The 22,574-nt window shown below is 42.5% G+C and overlaps 1 protein-coding gene across 2 annotated transcripts in view; it reads left to right on the top strand.

Moving 5' to 3' along the window:
- The window catches only part of RCBTB2 (RCC1 and BTB domain containing protein 2), a 68,660-nt gene that overhangs the window by 8,917 nt on the left and 37,169 nt on the right, over positions 1-22,574 (top strand). For both annotated transcript variants that reach the window (XR_002100024.1, XM_019529941.1), the window contains exons 2-7: positions 4,322-4,385; positions 12,072-12,230; positions 12,691-12,841; positions 14,727-14,893; positions 18,035-18,193; positions 19,517-19,624. Coding sequence is in view for 1 of the 2 variants with exons in the window: in XM_019529941.1 (XP_019385486.1) it covers positions 4,344-4,385; positions 12,072-12,230; positions 12,691-12,841; positions 14,727-14,893; positions 18,035-18,193; positions 19,517-19,624 (786 nt within the window). In the remaining variant the exon portion in view is untranslated. The remainder of the gene's footprint in view (positions 1-4,321; positions 4,386-12,071; positions 12,231-12,690; positions 12,842-14,726; positions 14,894-18,034; positions 18,194-19,516; positions 19,625-22,574) is intronic.

The following is a 22,574-nucleotide window of genomic DNA, read 5'->3' as shown; positions in this document are numbered from 1 at the left end:
ATCAGCAGCGCAGTGTACCTCTGTGCTGAGAAAATGGCAGCGGTGCACTTTGAACTAAAGCACATTAAATGTGCGCCACCACCATTTTCTCAGCGCGGAGGCATTCTGTACCACTGATACACGTGTGGCTGCCAGAGCACAGCAGTTTGTGTTCCAGCAGACTCGATTAATTGAGTGTGCTCTGACGTGCTGGAAATGCAGCACGTTGGAGCAGGCGTCCCAGGTGTATAAGTGCTCATTTAGTGTAGAGAAGAAGAAGACTGAGAGGGGATTTAATAACAGCCTTCAACTACTAGAGAGGATAGAGCTCAACTGTTCTCAGTGGTGGCAGATGACAGAATAAGAAGCAATGGTCTCAAATTGCAGCAAGGGAGGTTTAAGTAGGATATGAGTATAACATTTTTCACTGGGAGGGTAGTAAAAGCACTAGAATGGGCTATCTAGAAAGGTTGTGGAATCTCCATCCTTGGAGATTTTTAAGACGTGGGCAGACAAAGCGTTGGCTGGGATGATCTAGTTGGTGGTCCTGCTTTGAGCAGGGGTTGGACTGGATGACCTCCTGAAGTACCTTCCAACCCTAATTTTTTATGATTCTATGAATTTAATTTGATAGATTTTGAATTGCGTTGCAACCCAGTGCTTACCAACAGTCACTAAACAAAATTGGACTGCCCCAATAATAATATTATAGTTCTATTTATTTGGAAGGTTGGTTACAGGGTAATGAGGAAGTTGATACTTTGAATTTGACTAGCAACAATTCAGGCAAAACCTTAGTTCTCAAATTTGGCTTTTGAAAATTTCCTGGGATCAACCACATAAAAATAAACAAGGACTTTCTTTCAATGGCACATTTACTAGTACTGGGTAAGAACAATATTATTAGAGTATTTTCTAAAAAGACAGTCTTACACTTGTAAAATATTAATAGAACAAAACAAGATTACTGGAATTATTATAATCTTGTTTCTTACTGATAAAATAAACTACTGATTACGTGAAGATCACTGCATCATTGTCCCCCCAAATCCTTTCCTGTCTATGAAAAATATTCTTGCATCAATTATCACTATTATCAGTCATCACTACTTGACTGTCTTCAATCTCTTCAAACACTCAGACAGAAGTTATGATAATATTGTAATTGAAATTTTCTAAGTTTTATTTGCACAAGCAAAAAGGTATAAGCATAGGATATTGACCCGGAAATTTCACTAATCTGCTTGCTCAAACAGACCTCTAATTTAGTACAAACAGTATTACTGTTTTCAACAGTCTCTGTATTTATACATTCACTATTATGTTGCTTCACACTTCTTGGATCTCAAATATGTCTTACTTTTTAATCCCCCAATGTTGGGTAGATGGAAATCTGTAGCTCCTTAGTGATTTGATATCTACTAAAGGTATTGAAGGATGGAAAACATCTACAAAAACTTTTTTCCAATTTTATATTTACATTTTGAAAGTCCTTAATTTTTTCAACTTGGTATTCATTGGTAAATAATATCAAGACCCAGCAGATGTGAGGACAAGTCATTAGGATGGGGCTAGGAGAAACAATGAATCATTGACTACGTTTACACAAGATGCTGACTGCACAGTCATTTAGTACTTGCATACACAAACACTAAGTGACTGCCCAGTAACCGGTGTTACTGAGCAGTAGTGTCCCAAAATGGCTTTTTGGTGACACTGACTGCACAGTAGCACATTCCTACTGCGCAGTAGCATCACATCACGCTTTGTGCCACATGATGTGATTGCACAGTAGGAATGAGCTACTGCGCAGTCAGTGTCTCCTGCAAGACACAGCCGTTGAGTATGAACAACCTACCTCACCATATCAGTTTCTTGTGCCCACACATACTGTTCACTTTATGAAACCCTTATGCTTATTCAACACCTTTCTCAATTTTTAGCCATTTTATCCTTTCTGTTCCTAACTTTTGTACCACAGAAGTGATATTTCTCTGCAGCCTGCAGAATTGAAGGGACAAAAAAAGTGTTCCAAACATTGAGAAATTTTAAATTCTTGTTCTTAGTTTCTTCCACAGCCACTCTAGCTCCACAGCAGGAACAGAGGAACTTTGAATGAGGTGTGCCAGTGCTGCTGGGATCAAAGCCAGAGAGGTTCCTGGCTAGAGCATCTTGCCCCTCCACTCAGGGTCAGACCAATTGCCATTTTTGGGGTCAGGAAGGAATTTTACCCTATGGTCAGATTGGTACCGTCTGTGGGGATTTTTGCCTTCCTCTGTAGCAGAAGCCTTGAGTGTACATTGGTAACAATTCATAGAAGTGGGACATTGGTTGCCATGGCTCCCTTGGTTCTCCTGCTTTGCCTATGGCAGGTTGGGGTGTTAGGTCTGTTTTGTGTCAGATTTGAGAGTAATCTTATGTAGAGTTTAGATTATGGGTTATATAGAGTGGTTTGGATAGGGATGATCCTGCCTCAGGCAGGGGGTTGGACTAGATGACCTCTGGAGGTCCCTTCCAGCCATTCTTTTCTATGATTTATGACAGTGTGGCTGCCAGGAGGCAGCCCTCACACTGAAACACCCTTGTGCCCAGCCAGTGCCATCAGCAGTGGCAGATTAAGATTTATTGGTGCCCTGGGCTCCAGCGGGGGGAGGGTTCCCGTCCCTTCCTAGTGTTCACATTCCCAAGGTGGGGGGGCAGGCCTCCATGCTCTGTGAGGGAGGTTGGGTGGACCTGGCTGGGCTGGGGTCCCTGGGCCTGGGGTCCCTTCAACTTTTGACACAGTAACATATTATTTGTTTAAGCTGTGTGGTGGCCAAAAGCCCTAAAGAGAGATTATGCCCCATTACATTAGGTGATATTCATATCCACAGTGAGACATCAGATGTATGAAAGCAACTGCTTTTATTTATCTTCATTGTTCTGAGTGAATAAAAATGGGCTGGAAGATGACACAACAGCAAAGTAGAAATAATGGAGTACTCTATGGGGAAAATGAAAACGGATAAAAATCACAATAGACACATTAACACTTGACACACAAGTTTAATTTACTGTGTTTGAAATGTTAAATGCAAAAAATCAAGGAATTCAAAGCTATAATTTCCAGTGCAGTCATAATTCATTCACTTTTCAAATATAGAATTTTGTCCTGTTGTTATATTTATGCTTAAATATAGGCATAAATGATACTGTTGAACTATAGTAATTGTGTAATTTGAATTTAGTTTTGGGAAAAGAATAAAAGGTATCATTTCTTTGCTTTGGTTTAATTATTAGATTCTATACAGACTTCATTTTGTGTGTCATCACCTGTGGAATTAGACATTGTATAAACTTTGAATAGAGATATGTATGTTTAGCAGAAAGTTACCTAAATGCTCTCTTTGCAATGCAATATTTTCCTGAAAAATAGCTGTGTAAAAATGGTATCTGAGGGTAAGTCTGTGTGCCGCTGCTAGTTGTCCCTGGACATGGCCCGGCACGCGTGCCGTGGTGCATGGCAAATTGCCCCCGGGTAGAATAGAGGAGGCTGGGACCAGCACCTGGGCTGGCCCCAGCAGCCTTACCTGGGCCCCTAGAGGCTTCCCAGGGCTCCAGATCCAGGTGCAAGGAATCTAACCAGCAGCCAGAGCATGGCTCTAGGCAGCCAGGCTCTGGCTTCAGGTGGTGCATGCTGTAGCCACCTGCACCACCCTGCTTTTTTTGGTGTGGGATTTTTGGATCCTGGGATTTCACAATATCTAATTTTGCTGTTGTGCTGTAAACATGCAGTGTAACAAACAGTGGCAAAGAGAATCACAACTGCATATCTGGCTTGTGGGGGCCTTAGAGTCAATTTAACTTTTGAGAATGGAGCTGAGGTGAGAGTATTTGAAGGCATTAGATTGGAAAGAGGATATTCTGTATATACTGCCCTTTGGGTCGACTTTGTTCAGGTTTAGAAAAATTTTCGTATTCAGCATCTGTATCAGCCAAGTTTTAAATTAATTATTTTAGAAAGCAAAAAGGACCTAAACATTTAAGCGTTAAGCAATTTTTCCTTTCCCATTTCAGTTACCCCTGTAATTAAAATTTTAGTACACAATCAAAAAATCAAGTTTGGGCTAAGAATTAGCTTTATCAGTGGGAGAACAGCAGTCCAAAGACTCTCATTGTACTGCCCAGATGTCAAGTAGTTTGTCCTGTCCTTTGATCTTTTTCATTTTCAAATGACAGCATGTAGTTTGTCATCATGTTTTGGTTCAGTGTTTTTAAAAAAAAAAAAAAAAAGAGTAAATTCTAGAAATTTTGTCGCCGTGAACATAGTATCTTGATTTTAACCAAAATTGTCTTTCTGCAGGGTAGAACAGGACCGGGTCCATATGGAGGATGAATCTTCTCTTTCCCATGGAATTAGTGCTAAGGTCAGAGTTGAGCATCAGACCAGATATATGCTTATACTGTATATTTCATGGTGTATTACTTAGGGAGTTTACCTAATTCTACTTCAGTTGTGGTTACAGGGTAACACAAGATCAAATTCGTAAATTAGAAAATAAGCAGCTATGAGACAAATGTTGTTTTCCTAATCTAGGAGAAAAGCAGAGGTGAATACCGTATTTTTGTTGTAAGCAGTTTGACCTTTGTCTCTTTTAAAGTTACTCATTCCAGGCTAGTGTTTTGACAACATACACATGTAAAAATTAGCCTACTGCAATATTATAATTTACCCCTGCCAATTTTCTTTTTTTTTTTTCTTTGGAGCTTTTTATTTTTTTGGTTTTGGGGTGGGTTTTTTTTTTTCATTCTATGAGTGTTGGGCTGAATTAAATGTTTGTTTCAAGTTTTGGAGGATAGTCATGCATTTTTTTAAAATTAATTGTACGAGGAAGAAAATTGAGAAAGCCGGTACCTGTATGAGTTGTAAGATCAAATGGAGTGAAGAAATACTGGGTCGGTTGTGAGGCAGTTAATCTGAAAACTGTATTCACAAAGGTAAAATCCTTAATGTTTGGACTTGCTCACAATTTTGATTTTGAAACTCCTTGACAATGTAGTTATTGGAGAGAGGTACAGATTTCCTGAACACATGGGAAAGTCCAATGTACACTATCAGAAAAGCAAGTCTATACAAAAAGGGTGGGTTATCTTAAAAGTAACTGTAGCTTGACACACAGGGTTTCAATATTACCTTTCAGATTTTAGAGAAAATAGTATGGAAGGTAGAGAGAGAAAATTAAAGAGTAATGGAGCCACAAATAATATGTTCATACACTTTTACTGTGTCAAACATGTCTATGGATTCCTGAGGCAGATTGCTGAGTTTAGGTGTTTGTAAGTTTTATTAAGATCACCTTTGTTTTTTTCCATTTAATATTTGTTAATATCATAACTTTGATCGGGCAGTTTTGGTGGCCTATTTTTGTTTTCTAGTATTTATGTTTTTCTTTGTTTTCTATTGTGTATGACTTTAATGTTAAGAAATGCTATACTTCTCAGTATATCTTATTTAACAATATATTTATTGAGAGCCTCTTAGACAAATATTACTGAAGAGAAAACTGTTTTATTCTGGATGGACATATACTGACTCATCTGCTGGGCAGAGAGGAGAGCACTTGAGATACACTTCCTAAATCTTAAAGAAACCAGAATCTTAATACAAGAAAGTCAAAGAATGTTTACAATTGGAATACAACCTTGACTGTCCTTTAAAACTTCAGGGTTCATCACATTAGCAAATGCTGAATGCCTTTGTTATACAGCTGGAAGAATAAGTGTGAGACATTGAAAAACTGGCACTTCAGTAGTCATCAGTGATATCAGAAAAACAGTGAAGGGCTTAAAAACCTCCACTGCAGTAACATTAATGTTCTGACTAATTAACACCCCCACCCAAGAATTGTGGAATTAGGTGTAAAGTAAAACGGAGCTAAAGAAATAATTTAGTATATAGCTATCTTTTCTGTGTCTATGTACATGCTTTAAATAGCTTATGAATACATCAAACAGGAACGGCAGTGTACTGAAAAGCATATAGCTAACCTAAAATATTTATTTCCAGCTATTTAACTTGGTCTAATAAAATGTATCAGATTCCCCAAAATACCTTGTCTGCCTATAGCTAACCTTGGCAGACAAGGTTCTTTGAGTAAATCTGATATCTTTTATTAGATTAACTCAAATAGTTGGAAAAATTCTTCTTAGCAAGCTTTCAGGTATAGATACCCTTTGTCAGGCTGAGGAATCATCTGCGGTTGGTGTGTGTTCCTCCTGGATACAACAAAATCATGGACTAAATATAAACATTGGATTTATGACACCATTATAACTTGCCTAACGTCTGACTCCCTAGGTAGCTCTCCACTCTTTACCAGCTACATTCATTTGCTTTCCCTACCACGTCCCCCAAGCCTGTCTCACCCATCGACTCCTCAGTTTACATCTTCACCGACTGGCTTTCTTGCATGCATACCAGCCTCTGGCTTTACTGTTTATTCTATCCAGGAAGAACACACACCAACTGCAAATACTTCCTCAGCCTGACAAAGGGTATTTATATGAGGTATTGTTTATTTAATGTTTATAGTTATGGTGCATGGAAAAATAAATAAGATTTTTCTTTGCCCTTAGTTCTTACCATTTTTCCATAACATACAGTGTATTGCATAATGTTCTACCTTGGAAAAATTTTGCTAACAGAGGACAAAATGGAATAGCTCTGGACGTCCTTCCTTTTTCTTCATTGTCAACTTGGTAGGAATTTCAGGAACCAAAATGTACAGGCTGCATAAGTGACTAGTTAAAATCATGTCTTAGTATTAAATTACACTAAGTTGGCAGTAAGTGGTCAAAAACCAACATCCTGCTGATCCAGAAAATAACTTATTTCCAAGCCCTAGAAAATGGAATTTTCTTCATATGATTTATGTTAATCAGAGGTATGAAAAATAGCACTTTGTAACTGCACAGTTTAGTAATCTATTGACTGCTTGGAATGAGGTAGTAATGCTTTAATGACTGTTATTCAAAAAAGCTACATACATTTGTCCTGTGTAAAATTTTATTTGTTACTAGATTTTAAACATGGGCCTGAGCCTTCATTTTTTTTTCATACAGACATCTCTTTTCGAGTTCAGTGAAGAGATTTAATAGATACACATTAGGCTTTGTTATATAGGGTAGTTATCTTCACTGTAGATTTGAGTTAAATTTGAAGAGCAAGATGTCTTGTTATGAAACATGGGATTGTAAATTTGGATTCTATAATCTTTTTGTTATATCACTGATGATAGGCAAAGCAGCAAGAAGTTTGCTTGACAGTCAGATACTATCTTGATTAGTTTTTTTTCAGAACAGCAAGGGGAAGGGGGTTTTATTTTTTTTATTTCTTTGGGGGTGGCTTCTTTTAACTGCAAATTTTTCATAAGATCATTAGCTTGGGCTAAATGGGAAAATGTTTTCCTTAATCCTTCATATTAAAGTGTAAATATTTTAAGTGATAAATGTGTTCACAAAGATTATACATTGTGAAGTTTGAGACCTGAAACGTTATTGAAACAGATATGATTTAATGTAAGAAAGGAGGAAGAGAATAAAGCCTTTGTTATTTCAGCCGTGGAAAAAAGATGTGGATATTTGTCAAGTGCAACAATGTTCTAGGTTAGACTTGTGAAGGCTTTCTAGTTTTTATTTACTATGAGATGCTATATATAAAAATTAATATATAATGTGGGAGTTACATAAGTAGACTTGGAATAACTGCTCATATGATAAATGGATTTGATAAACGAAAAATATTTAGTAATATATGTGTCTTATAAAAAAAGTTTTAATCCCTTTTTTATTCTATGTACCCAAAAGAGAGGGCTGACTGCTCTTTGGATTGATCATTTTGAAGTATTTGTGCTTCTTAACCATTTTTGTTTGATTTTTCTCAGCAATTTATTGCAAGCAGAAATCTGTTCAAATTCTCTTCTTCACGTAATTTAAAATAAACAACAGTGAAATCTTAGTTCTCAGTAAAGTCAATGGAAGTTTATCACTGACATCAGTGAAACTAGAATATTACCCAAGATTTATTGTTTGACACAAATTATCTAGATTATGGTTATTATAGTATTGCAGTGATGTCTTTGCTTATGATTTGAAATAAAAGAACTGCTTGTTGCCATTTATAGGCATTACTTGGAAACCAGGCTCTCCCCATCATAGCAGAGCGCAACCTTGATAATTGTTCAAACTTTGCCCTCTGTTACAGTGATTTTTTTTTTATAGGTCATGGGTGACTGGTACCTCCTGAGTCTGGGGGAGGCACCAGTGGCTGATGAGGCAGGTCCTCCAGCAGCCGATCGCCAAGTGGGAGGTTCCCCAGCAGCCAATCACTGACACTGGAAGTGCCAGCAGCAAAACTGGAAGTGCTGCCGGGGCTTCCCTCAGTGCCCCCACTCCCTGGCTGACGAGGCCCAATCTCAGGGTGGGGAGGGCAAGCATGTGCCCCTCTGTGCCGCCCTACGAATGGTCTATGCTATAAGTTGTTGCATTTTTACCAAGCTATAGGTTATAGTGTCTGGGAGCGCTCTCCACTTTTCCTGTTGAGGCTGTGTCAGTTGGTAGGAAGGGATGCAAAATTTATTGTGATTAGAGGACAAGAGGGGATATGACTCTGTAGGCCAGTGTTTAGAGCTTCCCCCTACTTCCTCCCTTCACTGCACATCCCTTCTCCCTTTTGCTTGTTCTTCTTCTGGCCTCATGAATATTGCATTCTTTGCTGCACAGTGGCACAGCTTCAACAGAAGGCATGGAGTGTATAACCCAGGTATCCTATCCTATAGCTTAGTAGTTAGAATGCATTTCTGGGAGATGAGAGATGTGGTTTTAAAACCTTTCAGGCTGAGGAGGGCATAGAACCAAGGTCTCACAATTTCTGGGGAAGTGCTTTAACTACTATGCTGTCACTGTTGGACCTAAAGTTTGCCAGTACTCCATGTCTGAAATGATGAGTTAAGTCTCTGTGTGCAGGAGGGAGTTTCAGGCTATGAATCCAACTCTGATTTGGGTCCATATCTTGGGCCTCTGGGTAGACGCCAAAGCCGCAATTGCTTATTTACTGGCATTATGTTTCTTGTCAGGAATCTCTTTCCTAGGTACCTAACTCTCTCTTTAGGAACATATCTTGTGCTTGTGCATTCCACTCCTAGAGCTGGGTACCTAAAAGTTAGACATGGAATCATAAACTCAGAAAATTAGGGTTGAAAGGGGCCTCAGGAGGTCATCTAGTCCAACCTCCTGCTCAGAGCAGGACTATCCCCAGCTAGATCATCCCTAGTAAGAGGTTTTTATAATATCTAACCTAAACTTGCCTTCCTGCAACTTGAGACCATTGCTCCTTGTTCTGTCATCTGCCACCACTGAGAATAGTCTAGCTCCATCCTCTTTGTAGGAACACTTCAGGTAGTTGAAGGCTGTTGTTAAATCCCCACTCAGTCTTCCCATCTCTAGATTAAGTACGCCCAGTTCCCTCAGCCTCTCCTTAGAAGTCATGTGCCTGTGCCCCCTAACCTTTTTCATTGCTCTCCTCTGGACTCTCTCCAATTTATCAACATCCTTTCTGTAGTGGGGGGCCCAAGACTGTACTCCAGATGTGACCTCACCACTGCCGAACAGGGAGGAAGAATCACTTTCCTTGATTTGCTGGCAGTAGTCCTGCTAATTCAGCCCAGTATGCCGTTAACCTTCTTGGTAACAAAGGTACACTGTTGGCTCAAATTTAGCTTATTGTCCACTGTAACCTCATTTTCTGTGGAGCTGATGCTTAGCCAGTCAGTCCTCAGTCTGTACTGGTGCATGGAATTGTTTTGTCCTAAGTGCAGGACTTTTAAACTTGTCCTTATTGAATCTCATGAGATTTATTTTGGTGCAGTCCTCCAATTTGTATAGGTCACTCTGAATCCTAGGCCTAGCCTGCAGTACATCTACTACTCCTCCCAGCTTGGTGCCATCTGCTGGGGGTGCACTCCATCCCATCTTCCAGGTCATTGATGAAAATATTGAATAAAACCAGCCCCAGAACCATCCCCTGGGACATTCAACTTGATACTGGCTGCCAATTAGACTTCAGGCCATTGACTACTACCCTGTGAGCCCGATGCTCCAGCCAGTTTTCCATCCACCTTAGAGTCCATTTATCCAATCTGTACTTCCTTAGCTTGTTTGCAAGAGTGCTGTGGGAGACGGTATCAAAAACCTTGTTAAAGTCAAGGTATATCACATCTGCTGGTCTCCCTGCATCCACAAAGTCAGTCATTTCATGACAGAAGGCAATTAGGTTGGTCAGGCATGACTTACCTTTGGTGAATTCATGCCAACTGTTCCTAATCACCTTTTTTTCCTCCAAGTGCTTAGAAATTCATTCCTTGAAGACCTACTCTATGATTTTTCTGGGGACTGGGGTGAGGCTGACTGGTCTGTTCCCTGGATCCTCTTTCTTCTCTTTCTTAAAGATGGGCACTATGTTTGCCCTTTTCCAATCATCTGGGATCTCTCCTGACCGACATGAGTTTTCAAAGATGATGGTCAGCAGTTCTGCAATCGTATGAACCCACACCCTCAGCACCTTTGGGTGTATCCTATCCGACCCCATGGACTTTGCTCTTTTGTCACAGTTGGCTTTTCACCTCCTCACCAAACTGCATGGCCAGGTGCAGTAGTCTGGGAGCAGACCTTGCCTGTGAAGACTGAGGTGAAAAAGACACTGAGTACTTCAGCTTTTTCTGCATCCTCTGTCACTAGGTTGTCTCTCCCATTCAGTAAAGGACTAGGGCTGTGTGAGATTTCACCGGCTGTTTCGTTTCAATGCTATTTCAACTCGTTTCAAGCTCAAAATGGTGAAATTGAAATGAGGCCAGGCAAAACATTTTGAAAGTTTCAAAATGTTTCAAGTTTTGAAGCTCAAGCTGGGCTTGCTTGCAGAGAAACAGAAAGTAAGGAAAGGGAGGGAGAAGAAGGGGGAAGGACTACTCCCATATTGACTGTGTAGCTGGCCATCCTTCCCTAAGGTCCCTTCCAATCCCAGTGCTCTGGGGGAGGGATGGAAAAACAGCATAAAAGGTAGCATTGTTTGAACTGGCCTACTTTCTGCCGCCCGCGTCACGAGTTTTGCTTGTTAGCAGTCTGAGGTGCAATTTCCCAGAAACCCCTGGACCCGTCTCCTTGAAACTTGGCAGACTTCATGACCTCAGAAGGGGCTACCATCCCTGCAAGTTTCATCTGAATCAGGCAAAAACTGACAAAGTTATAGGCAGTTTCGTACTTCCTCATTATAGCCTATGGGCCAAACGTCAAAACAGTTTCAGTGAAATGAAATGGAACAGCGGTTTCGAAATGAAACAAAACTCTAAACAAAACACTGTCCTGGTGAAATGGAAGTCAAAACAAAACTGTGCTGATTCGCACAGCCCTGTAAAGGACTCACAGTTTCCCTGATCCTCCTCTTGTTGCTGACATACTTGTAGAAACCTTTCTTGTTATCCTTCACATCCCTTGCTAGCTGCAACTTAAATTCTGTTTTGGCCTTCCTGATTTCATCTCTGCATGCCTAAGTAATACTCCTCCTTAGTTGTTTGTCCAAGTTTCCACTTCTTACAAGCCTCCATTTTGTGTTTTGGCTTAATGAAGAGTTCCCCACTAAGCCAACCTGGTCTTCTGCCATACTTTCTAGTTTTCCTGCACATTGGGATGGTTCAGTCCTGCTCCCTCAGTACGGTTTCTTTATGATGTTTAAACCCACAAACATAACGCTAAACTTAGCTAGGTCTCTAAAAGTGATAGTTGTCCCAGTTTGGAAGGAAGTTAAATTTCCCTTAAAGTATATTTCAAATACTGGAGACAAAAGTAGCTACTATTCTGTAATTTTTTTTAAGTCTTTCTTTTTGTATCATGGTATGGTTTTAATGTTAGCTCTTGTTATCTTTTTAAATCACTGTTTTTCAAATGTTATTCTTAAAATAAAATAGTGGTTTATGATTGACAAAGCAGGTAATATCTTTTTCTCTTGATTTAACTTTTTTGCTGTACAATATTGAACAGATTCCTTCCTTTTAATTTATCAGGTGACACAAAGCACTTTTTTGTCAGCCCTGAAGATGCTGGATGTTGGGAAATGGCCAATTTTTTCTCTCTGCTCTCAAGAAGAACTGAAATTAATTCGTCAAGCCTGTGTGTTTGGCAGTGCTGGTAATGAAGTGCTATATACAACTGAAAATAATGAGGTATTTATCAAAAAGTGTGTATTAGTTGGCAGAGACTATCTGAGCAGGGCCCTGGGCAAATCAGCCTGTGCAGGTCCCAGCCCCAGGATGCAAGAAAGCCGGCGGCAGATTCGGTGAGGACTGCCAAGCAGCCAAATGTGAAGCCGGCAGCAGTGTGGAGTTGCTGTGGCTGCTCTCCTCAGCTCCGCGGGTTCCCACCAAAGCACAAGGCCCAGGGCAGTTGCCCTGATTTGCCCACCACTAGGGATGGCCCTGTTAGTGGGTTATTATATGATACATATTTGATCCGCTATTAATTCAGTGAAGATTCTTATGAAGGCCAGAATTATGATAATGGACAAAGGAGAAGTAACAGGTTATTTATTTAAGAAGTAATATGTCTCTTGAGGACTGGTTCCTTTGTTTTATTTAAACTAATGTTATTGTAATAAATAATAACTTGCTACGTTCAAAATAATAGGTTTTTGGTCTTGGCACAAACAGCAGTGGATGTTTGGGAACTGGTGATATTCAAAGTACTATTGAACCTCGGAGATTAGATGCTTTATGTGGCAAAAGGATAGCCTGCCTGAGCTATGGAAGTGGTCCACATGTTGTTCTTGCTACTGCAGGTAATATATGATGTGAATGTTATAGATTTAAAATATGTCCACTAGGAGTGCACCGATAAAGTTTTTCTTGGCCAATACCAATAGCTGACCAATTAAAAAAACATATCAGCCGCTGCTGATCTGATAACTGATATTTAGTAAGAGTGCAAGGCATTTTAAATTACTGGCAATAACCTCTTTTTGTTTGTTTTGCATTTGTAACACATGCACTCACCTCCTGCCTGCTCCTGCCCTTGATGAGGAAGACGGTGACCACCTTATTCCCATGCATGTTGCCCCCTCGCCCACAGCTGCTACCTGCAGCCCCGCTCCCCATGCATGCTCCTGTCTCGGGTAGGCAGGGCAGACCTTCACATGGACAGTGGTGCTAGGTGTATTTGGAGCCCCAAAGCACCCTGCTGCCTCAGTGCTGGTGGGCCCTGCACAGCCGAGCTCCCATAGTCACTGGGGAGAAGCCACTTTTGCAAAGGTGCCTGGTGGAGTGGAAAGTCCCTCACATAGTGCCTTACCCCATCTGCGCACAGCCCAACATCTCTGCAGCAGCCCCGGTGTACATGCAGTGTTGCCATGGCAGCAGCAGCGGAAGCTAGTAATGGTCCCTTTGTTGATGAGCACAGTACCCTGTGACTGCTCCCTGGCACCTTCTCCTCCTTCCTTTGGGACCTGTAATCTGCTGTGGGCTCAGGTTGGTGGTGGGGCATGGGGACCAGACTACACTTACCAGGGTGCCTGGAGCATGCAGCCATAATTATCAGCTACAACAACCAAAAAAAGCTGATAGCCTATAACATGTTTTTTCCTCTTATCAGTGCCAGTCTGATAGCCAACTGATATATTGGTGCATCCCTAATGTCCACTTCACTTGTCCTCATTCAGTGTGAAAGACCTGAGTTAGAAACTAGAATAAGAAGTGACTTTTTGCACCATTAAGTCCAGTTGCTTACTTCCATAACCAACTGTATCATATAGGGCAAGATCCAATGAAGGAAGTGTCTACATTTTAGGTGTCTGGCATTCAGAATAGAATTCAAAATTCAGGCTAAGCTCCTGGACCATCTAGAGCTAGCCAATAAGAAATGTTGAGCTGAAGGCTATGTCTGAACCGCAACTCCCCTCCTGTGTCTGAATTCCCATTCCTTCTGATGCCCTTTGAAGCTCTCCAGAAACAGGCAAAGCACTCCAAGAGTATCTGTTGGAATGAGGTTCTATTTAGAAGTGCTTTGCTTCTTGTTGCACATTCATGCTCTGCAGAGTGCCACAGGGTCCTCCGGCATCCCACAGTGCTCTGCTCACTCTCCCCATGAGGGAAAGGAAAAGTCTCCTGGCTCTGGCACCCAGCAGGACAGATTGTCAGTTTGTGCTGCTCTGCTTCTGCTCTCCTAGAGCATCTTCACTCCTCTCACCCTCCCCCCATCTCCACCATTGACTTCTCTCCACTTGAATGCTTCCCATTTCATTAGTCTCTCTTCTAGATGACACTAGCTTTTATTGCTTTCTTTTAATTTCATTCTCATGATATTACTTTTTGGATATTTGATGAACGCTGGCAAAATAATAGCATTATACATAGGACTAGTATGGGCCAACTTTATCTATTTTACTGCGTTGGACAAAAAATTACCATTTCTTCTTTACATTTATATAGTTAACTGCACCAACTAACCAGAAGCCACTGCCTCTCCAATTCTGCCACCATGGACAGCTTCATAGTTTTCCCTTTAGGATGGGCTAATCCTGGTACTAGTAGTTAAGATGGACATGTGTAAACATTTAGCTATGATTTTTGTGTACCATAATTTAATTGGATTTCATTTTCTGTCACTTTGTGGAACATGGTCATTGGTAAATAAATGTTTTATAGCTGCTTTTCACATTTTCATTATAGAAGGAGAAGTGTACAGCTGGGGTCATAATGCTTATAGTCAGCTGGGCAATGGCACAACAAATCATGGATTGGTCCCCTGTCAAGTCTCTACTAATTTGGTTAACAAGAAAGTAATTGAAGTCACCTGTGGCTCTCATCATTCTATGGTGTTAACGTCTGATGGTGAGGTGAGAATGCTTAACAGAAATGTATAAAGAGGATTTATACATTTTATACAAGATGTATAAAAATGTAAATAAAGTTTAAAAATGTATTCAAAAGTTTGTAGCACTACAAAAAATGGAAAGCTATTGGGGGGGGGAGGGGAGAAGGGCACATGTGCTCAGTCCTCTAGCTGAAGGACAGCAGTGTTTTCACAAAGGCACTTTTTCCAGTCAGGGAGCAATAGGGGCATTGGTGGAGAGAGAAAAAATTATTTGGAGGGGCTGAGCAGGTAAGTCTGTGGGGGAAGGAAAGGGGAAAGGGCTGCGGGGGGCAGATCAAGGCCCCTGTGGTAAGGAAGGGAGTTGTACAGGGACAGGAGCTGGGGTGAATGTGGCCCTGGCCAAGCTGGGTGGTGGGGAAAATCGGAGCTCAGGTGACTCATCCAGGGGCTCCCGCCACTGTGCACACCCTGGTAGAGGCTCCAGGGCCACATGCCCCGATTTGTGCATGCAGCAGAGGCGGCTGCGACTGTGCACTGGGCTTTGTGCCTCTGGAGCGGCACGAGATCATGTGTGTTCCACTGCCAGGTGGGCAAGAGCATGGGACAGACCGGTGGCAGCAGGCATGTGGCATTGCACCACTCCTAGGGCAGATGCAGTGGTGCACAAAGCCTAACACACAGTGGCAACCATCTCCAACCCAAGCATACATCAAGAGGCATGTGTCTCTGCCAGTGTGCACACAGCATGGGAGGCCCCTCATGCCCATGGATGAGCTGCTTGGGCTCTGATAGTCCCACCACCTGGCCTAGCCAGGGCCCCATGTGCCCCTGCCCCACTCCCTCCCTCACTGCGGGGGCCTAGTTCTGCCCCTCCCTCCAGCCCCTTCCCCTTCACAGAATTGACTGATACTTGCCTGCCATGCTGGGCAGCCAGTGATCCCCGCACTGGACTGTGATCCTCACTGTGTATGCGCCCCTCCTCACTCCTGCTACAGCCGCCCAAACCCCGCAGCTAGGCTGCCCTGTGGCCCTACCCACTGCCCTGCATTTGGGTGGGGCTGAGCCCCATTAGCTTCGGCCTTCCTTCCCCTATGAATAGGGGACTGCTCCTTAACGCTCTCTACTCCAGCAGAACCTATCAGTGATCAGTACAGACTCACTGATAGGCATTCTCCATCAGCTCTTTACTGCCATGGCAATAGCTGATCAAGGAGATCAAGGAGTTCCTTGGTTCTGCCTGTTTGGGCATCCTTTAAAGCTCCTGATGCAATGTGGTGGATGCTTCCCAATCCTCAGCTGCAGACAGCTTACAGGCAGTCTAAGACCCAGTTGGGCAGTGCCTGAGACTGGAAAAAAGCCACACCTTGCCATCTCTTGCCCACTCCTATCAACCAGCTGATCAGCAGGACTGCGCAGGGGCAGTGTGCTGGGTGCCTTGACAGTTTGCTGCTGGGTGGGACATAAGGGAGCCCAGTCAGTGTCCCTACTTTTTCCCCTTGGAGGTAGAAAGCAGGGGACTGTGGGATACTGGGGAATGTCTCAGCCATTGAAATCTGGCCAGTTATAGTAACGTTGTTGTGGAACCGCGAAGAAGTTGATATTTCATATATGGCTTGTCATGAGTTGTTGTGGGAATCTCATATATAGACCGCAACAAAGGTACTATCTTCCAGAGCCCTATATGTTAGTTCAATATAAAAGTTTAATAATAATGGGTAGGCCTGAAATTCATGAAGGCCTCTCCGCTTACAACTGCAGGAAATTGATTATGTGGCATATTTCATCTTAATAAAGAAACACCAATCCATTGGAAAGTCTGTCTAGAATCCCTGTGACTTCCTCTGCTGTACTATAGTGTGAAAAATTTCTTCACACTCTTCTATTTGACAATAAATTAAATCTGTGAAGGTGAGAAGATCCCTGTACTTAAACATACAAACCCATTTAAGTGAAAAATATTATATTATATTCTGCCGTTTGTGTCTAGTCAGGCATTCTGTTTTGATTCTTTTGAAATATATGAATGGATTCATACAGGACTTATGTAGGCAGAGAATTCAAGACATCCTGCAGAAAGTAAAAGCTTTGATACTATAGTACGATTTCTTGTTATTATTAGAAGCAGAGCATTAAAAACTTAAGTCAGTTTGGATTGCAGTTTTTGTGACAGAAATAATTGAAGTGAAACGAGTATGTACAGGCAACCCCTGCTTAGCGCTCTTCATTGATTCCAGAAAAACTGAGCGTTCAGCAGAACAATGCTAAGCAAAACCCATATCCCTGTAGAAATGAATGTAAATGGAAATTAATTGGTTGCTGCCCACCCTGCCACTGCCTCTCCCCACTCCTCTGTCCACCTGCTAGTGTTCCAGCCCTACGTGCCAGCCTGGGCCTGTGCTCCTGCAGCCCCGCTCTGGGCTTCTGCCAGTCCTGGCCCTGGGCACTGGCGTAGGTCCTGTGCTCATGCCTGCCCCTGCACTCACTGCTTCTCACTGCCGTTGCCTCTCCCCACCTCCCTTGTCTGCCTGCCATCCTCTCTGGCCCCACTTGCCAGCCTGGGCACTGGTGTTTCTGCTGCCCCACTCTGGGTGCAGGTTCCCACTGGTCCTGGCCCTGGGCCCGACACTGGTCCCACACACTGACACGGGCCCCACATTCCTACCCTGCACTCTGGGTGCAGGCCCCTGCTGGCCCTGGTCCCAGGCACTGGTTTGGGCCCCATGCTTTTTCCCTCTGTTGCTGCTGTTTGTCCCCATCCCCTTGCCCACTCCAGCACCATGTGCCAGCCTGGGCCTGTGCTCCTGCCATGCTGCCCTGGGCCCTCATGCCTGCCCCCCCACTCACTGCCATCACTTGCTGCCACCTCCGCCACTGCTTCTCTCCACCTGCCCACCAAAACTCCCTGATTCCACTGAGCACTATAGCAAAACTGGCTGAGTACTCAGTGGAATCAGGTATCCATTTTATAACGAAATAATGCTAACTGAAACCACGTTAAGTAGGGGTTGCTTGTGTCTACTCTTCGTAGCTTTCAGAAAACACAATTGCTGTAGTTCTGCAACTTACTAAAGAATAGACTTGTTAACATTTGCAGTAAATTCTTAAGTGTGATTAAAGCAGTATGTTATAGGGTATTACTCTCTTAATGATTCTTCTGTAACAGGTATATACATGGGGCTATAATAATTCTGGACAGGTTGGATCAGGTTCAACAGCTAATCAGCCAATTCCTCGAAGAGTTACCAGCGGCATACAGAATAAGATAATTATTAATATAGCTTGTGGTCAGATGTGCTCTATGGCTGTGGTGCAAAATGGAGAGGTAAGAATGTTCTCAAACTTTTAAATTTGATTTTTCTGACTGAATTTATGTTGTATTCAGTATTATTGGCTACAGATTATTGATATTGATCTCTGTAAACACTGGAACACTTAAAACTGCTGAAGAAAGCAGTAGCTATCTAGCTATACTCTAGATATCCTCAAGTAATTGAATCTGTGCTGTTTATGAAAATTTTCCTTAGAAATTGTCCTGCTTGTCCCTGCCTTCCTTCCACATATATAAACACATATAGGAAATACTATACTCAAACTGAGTAAAATTAAGTCTTTTAAAACAAATTCATGTTCTATATGTGGAATTATTCATTAAAGTAAATCAAAGTCCATTTTCAGGAAACCTGGTCCCAAGTCTATGGGGTTTTTTTCTCAGATTTCAATAAAAGGAGACTTCTGAAAAAGTATGTGCACATGCAGGATTGACTTGGATTTGTAATTCACACTTTTTTTTGCTTCTTTCCAGTTATCCTGAAATGCCAAACACTCTCTTTCAGCTGGAGCAAAATTGTTTTTCTTCATCCATATTTGATTGCCATAAAATAATGTTTTAATATATTGTAAGTGATAAAGTATGTAATTCGTGAGTAACATGTAAATGGTATGTTTGCATTAGAACATTTTTTTTTTTTTACAAAAAAGATAATCATCTAATGTTCCCCAAAGATTCCCCAGAACTTATTTTTGGATTATAGCTTTTGAATAAGAAGAGAGAGGCTGTATGACCAAATAAAGTAGAATCTAAGGTTGCTTGGTGTACTGAATAACAGTACTGTGGGTTATTGGTTCAGCATAGCAGGGCACGCAGACTGGTTGCAGACATTAAAAAAAAAAACGAAAAACTGCACTTTACTGGAAGAAGCAGTGCGTTCAGCCTGGCTCTAGAGCATCAGTATAGTTCAGGCATTTAAGTGGGGCTTTTTGAGGCTTTTGGGGCTTTTGATTCAATCAGTTATTAGATAAAAGTACCAAAAAAGCCCCACTAAAATGCCTGATCTATACAGATATCAGGTGAGCTGAGTCCAACTAATGCACTGCCTCTTCTGGGTGTGTGCTGGGCTTGGCATGAAAGTGCACAGAGTTTAAAATAAAGCAATGTTTTGGGGTTTTTTGACATTTGCAAGGAGCCGCATTGTTATTATTTTATTGTCTGCAAGGGGGCTAAGAAGGAAGGTTTCTTTTGAAGTGGCATTGTAGAAAATTGCAAATTTGGAATGCTGAAATAGATTTGTTTCTTTCTCCTGTTTCTTTCTAAAGAAATAAAAAAGCCTAAAGCAAGCTAATTCAAATCTTAATCTTTCCTTTTAAGGTCTATGCATGGGGTTACAATGGTAATGGCCAGCTTGGATTGGGAAACACTGGCAATCAGCCAACACCCTGTAGAATAGCAGCTTTGCAAGGCATTCGTGTGCAGCAGGTATGTATGTAGTGTCATTTTATAGAACCTTTTATAAACAAAAAACGTGCATAAAAAATTTAAAGTTTACAGTTAGCACTCAAAGGGACAGGGCTTTAGCTCTTTGGTTAAAGTCTTGTAGATTGAAATGAGAATATAGATCTTAAAATAGACAAAATAATAGAAAAAGGGATTAAATTGTGACCCTGCTGTCAATATGACTTTTGCCATTTAATTCAGTAGAGGTAACATTTCAGCCAAGGAACTTTATAGACTGGAAAATTCATATTTAGTCTTTCTTTGTGTGAAAAGTCAACAAGTATTTTTTCTCCTGATACTTAGTAATGAAAAAAAATGGTTTTTTTACTCTATCGTATTTTTCATTAAGCAAAGCATAGGTGTGGGGAGGGCTAAGACCCAGAGCAGGCAACACATGTCCACTAGAACTAGAAAGGGAAACAGTCCAGCCAACCTATAGGCTTTATAGCAGTGGTTGGTAATTAGTTGAGTCCGAGAGCCATGTGGGGAGTTTTGATGAGCTGTTGTAGGCCAGGTTAGCACACCCCCTGCCCCCTCCGCTGCAACAACTCGCCAAAACTCCCTATGGGGTGTGAGCAGACGGGATGTAGTGTTCAGGAGTGGAAGGGGTTGGCAAGGCTGGGGTCATGGGACTGGGTCATGTGGGAGTGACAGCTTTAGGCTGGGGGCTGAGGCCACTTCCTACATGCCCCTGCCCTCTGAGGGTGTGTGGAGTGTGTGTGGGGAGGGGTATGGCATGTGCACGTGTGTGGAAAGGGGGCTGCCTGGGCACTAAGGCCCAGGATCTGGCCACAGGTGTGGGGAGAAGTGGGGTGGAAGGGCGTGGGCAGCAGAGCTTGTCTGGGCAGTGCCATCCATGCTGCCCCCCATAGTGCTCTGTGTAGGGCTGAGCCATGCCTGGGGCTGCCCACGTTATACTCCTGCTGGGGCCTGCAGCCTGGCCAGGTGCTGCTCTGCTCCCGCCATCTCCAGTGTCAGATTTTGTCCCTGCCATGCCACGCTGGGCAGGCAGGTAGCTCCTGCCCCAGTGCGCAGGGCTCTGGCTTCAGCTCCTGGGAAGGTGGCTGGGAGCTGAAGCCAAAGCCCTGTGCGCTAAGGCAGGAGCTCTCCATCTGAAGCTGCTCATCACCTGCCTGGAACAGCATGGTGTGGTATAGCATGGCAGGAGCGGCTGCAGCTGGCTAGGTGGTGCTCTGCACCCCCAGAGAAGAAGGATATTTTGTAGCAGTGTGATAATATCTTTCTTTGGTTTACCAGTGCCCAAGTGTGTTGACCACTTGGCTCCCTGCTCATTCCTATGCAACAGGAAGTGAATTGATGGGAGAAGGTGCTGGAGAGTTCTCTCTGTGGAGGAAAATGCTAGGCTTTGGAAAGTAGTCTTTTGAATATTAGATCTTAATTATTATAACTGAGTATACATGTACCCTGAACATCTACTTTTTTTTTTTTTTTTACAAAGTGAAACAACTTAATATAAAATAATAGCTTTATATCCAGTTCCCATTCACATTTAAGGGCCCTTACAAGAGAGAACTTTGCTGGTGAACAGTACTCTTCGGAAGGAGGTCCAGAGAGTAGCTGAGACGAGTATTTCCTGCTCTACTTATCTGTTTGTTAGAAAGCAATGCTGCCAAAATAAATATGGCTTGGGTCTCATTTTTGCAACTAGTTACAAGTGGAGATGGGCTTCTCTTTCAGCAGATTACTTAAGCAAATTACTTTATGCACATCAGTTCTCTAATAGAATTCTGTGGGACTATTCAGATGCTTAGGTATGTTTAAAGGGGTCTATAGTCTAGCATAGAGACATCTTACCTACCTTTAAATCGAATAGCTTAGTGCGGGTAGCAATCTTGATGTGCCAGTACAGGACTCAGCGGGCACATCCACATGAGATATTTACTGCAGAGCTGACTAATTAGTTCCCCAGTAAAACGTCACTGTCTGCACATGTGACTCTGTTAGTTTGCAGTAGACTAATAAATACCACTACAGGATAGTCAGGCTAAACACAAGTACAGTAAAATCCCTGTTATTCAGCATTCTACTATCTGGAACACTCTACTAACTAGAATTTCCAGGCAGCTGGCTGGACGTGGGGGAAGCTCATGTGCAGCTGCTGCCACGACTGCCACCTACCGCCCTGCGCTGCCGCCACTGTGTGCATCCACCACCACTCCCCCCTGTCCCCCACATCTGTCCAGAAACCCGTGCTCCTCAGGTAACAGGCATTTTTAGATACCTGGCACTCCCCATCTTCCACTCATGCTGGATAACAGGGATTTGACTGTACTACCGTGCAGCAGCATTGTTTCATATACCTCAGTGCACATGTTGACAGTGAGGCTGGGGCACAAGGGTGCTTCAGTGCAGGGCTAGCCAGCAGGCAACTCCCATGCTGAAGCACCCTCATCTTCTAGCTAGCTCCTCTGCAGCACATGGAGCCCAGTTGGAGCAGCCCTGGGCTGGCAGGCCTACCTCATGGGTTCCCTGCCAGTCCAGGTTGCTCCGACTGGGCTCCATATATTATGCACAAATAAACTCTGGGGCAGTATGCTCTGGAGTTTATTCATGCACATTAATTGAACTTGTAGATGTGCCCAGCACATGCTAATTTACTCTGCTCTTCAGGCTATGCTAACCTGCATTGAACTTCCATGCTTCTGTGGCAGGGCTTCTAGTAATGCCCAAAATAGCTCATTTAAAGGTAGGTGGGGTATTCTACACTGCAGTCTGTACTCTAGATATACCCTAAAGGCCAAATTCAAATAGTAGGTGGGGTATGCTACACTGCAGTCTAAATATATCCTAAAGGCCAAATTCAGGTACTCTCATTAAATGCCGTATTGGTTTCTTCACCTAGTTTTTTAAACGTCTGCTCCAGAGACCTGAGGAAGGGTATTGGGTACCTAAAAGCTTATCTAGCTAACTC

The sequence above is a fragment of the Crocodylus porosus genome, unplaced genomic scaffold (assembly GCF_001723895.1).
Source record: "Crocodylus porosus isolate Cpor-Errol unplaced genomic scaffold, CroPor_comp1, whole genome shotgun sequence".
Lineage (NCBI taxonomy): Eukaryota > Metazoa > Chordata > Crocodylia > Crocodylidae > Crocodylus > Crocodylus porosus.
This window is presented reverse-complemented; position numbering and strand designations above follow the sequence as displayed.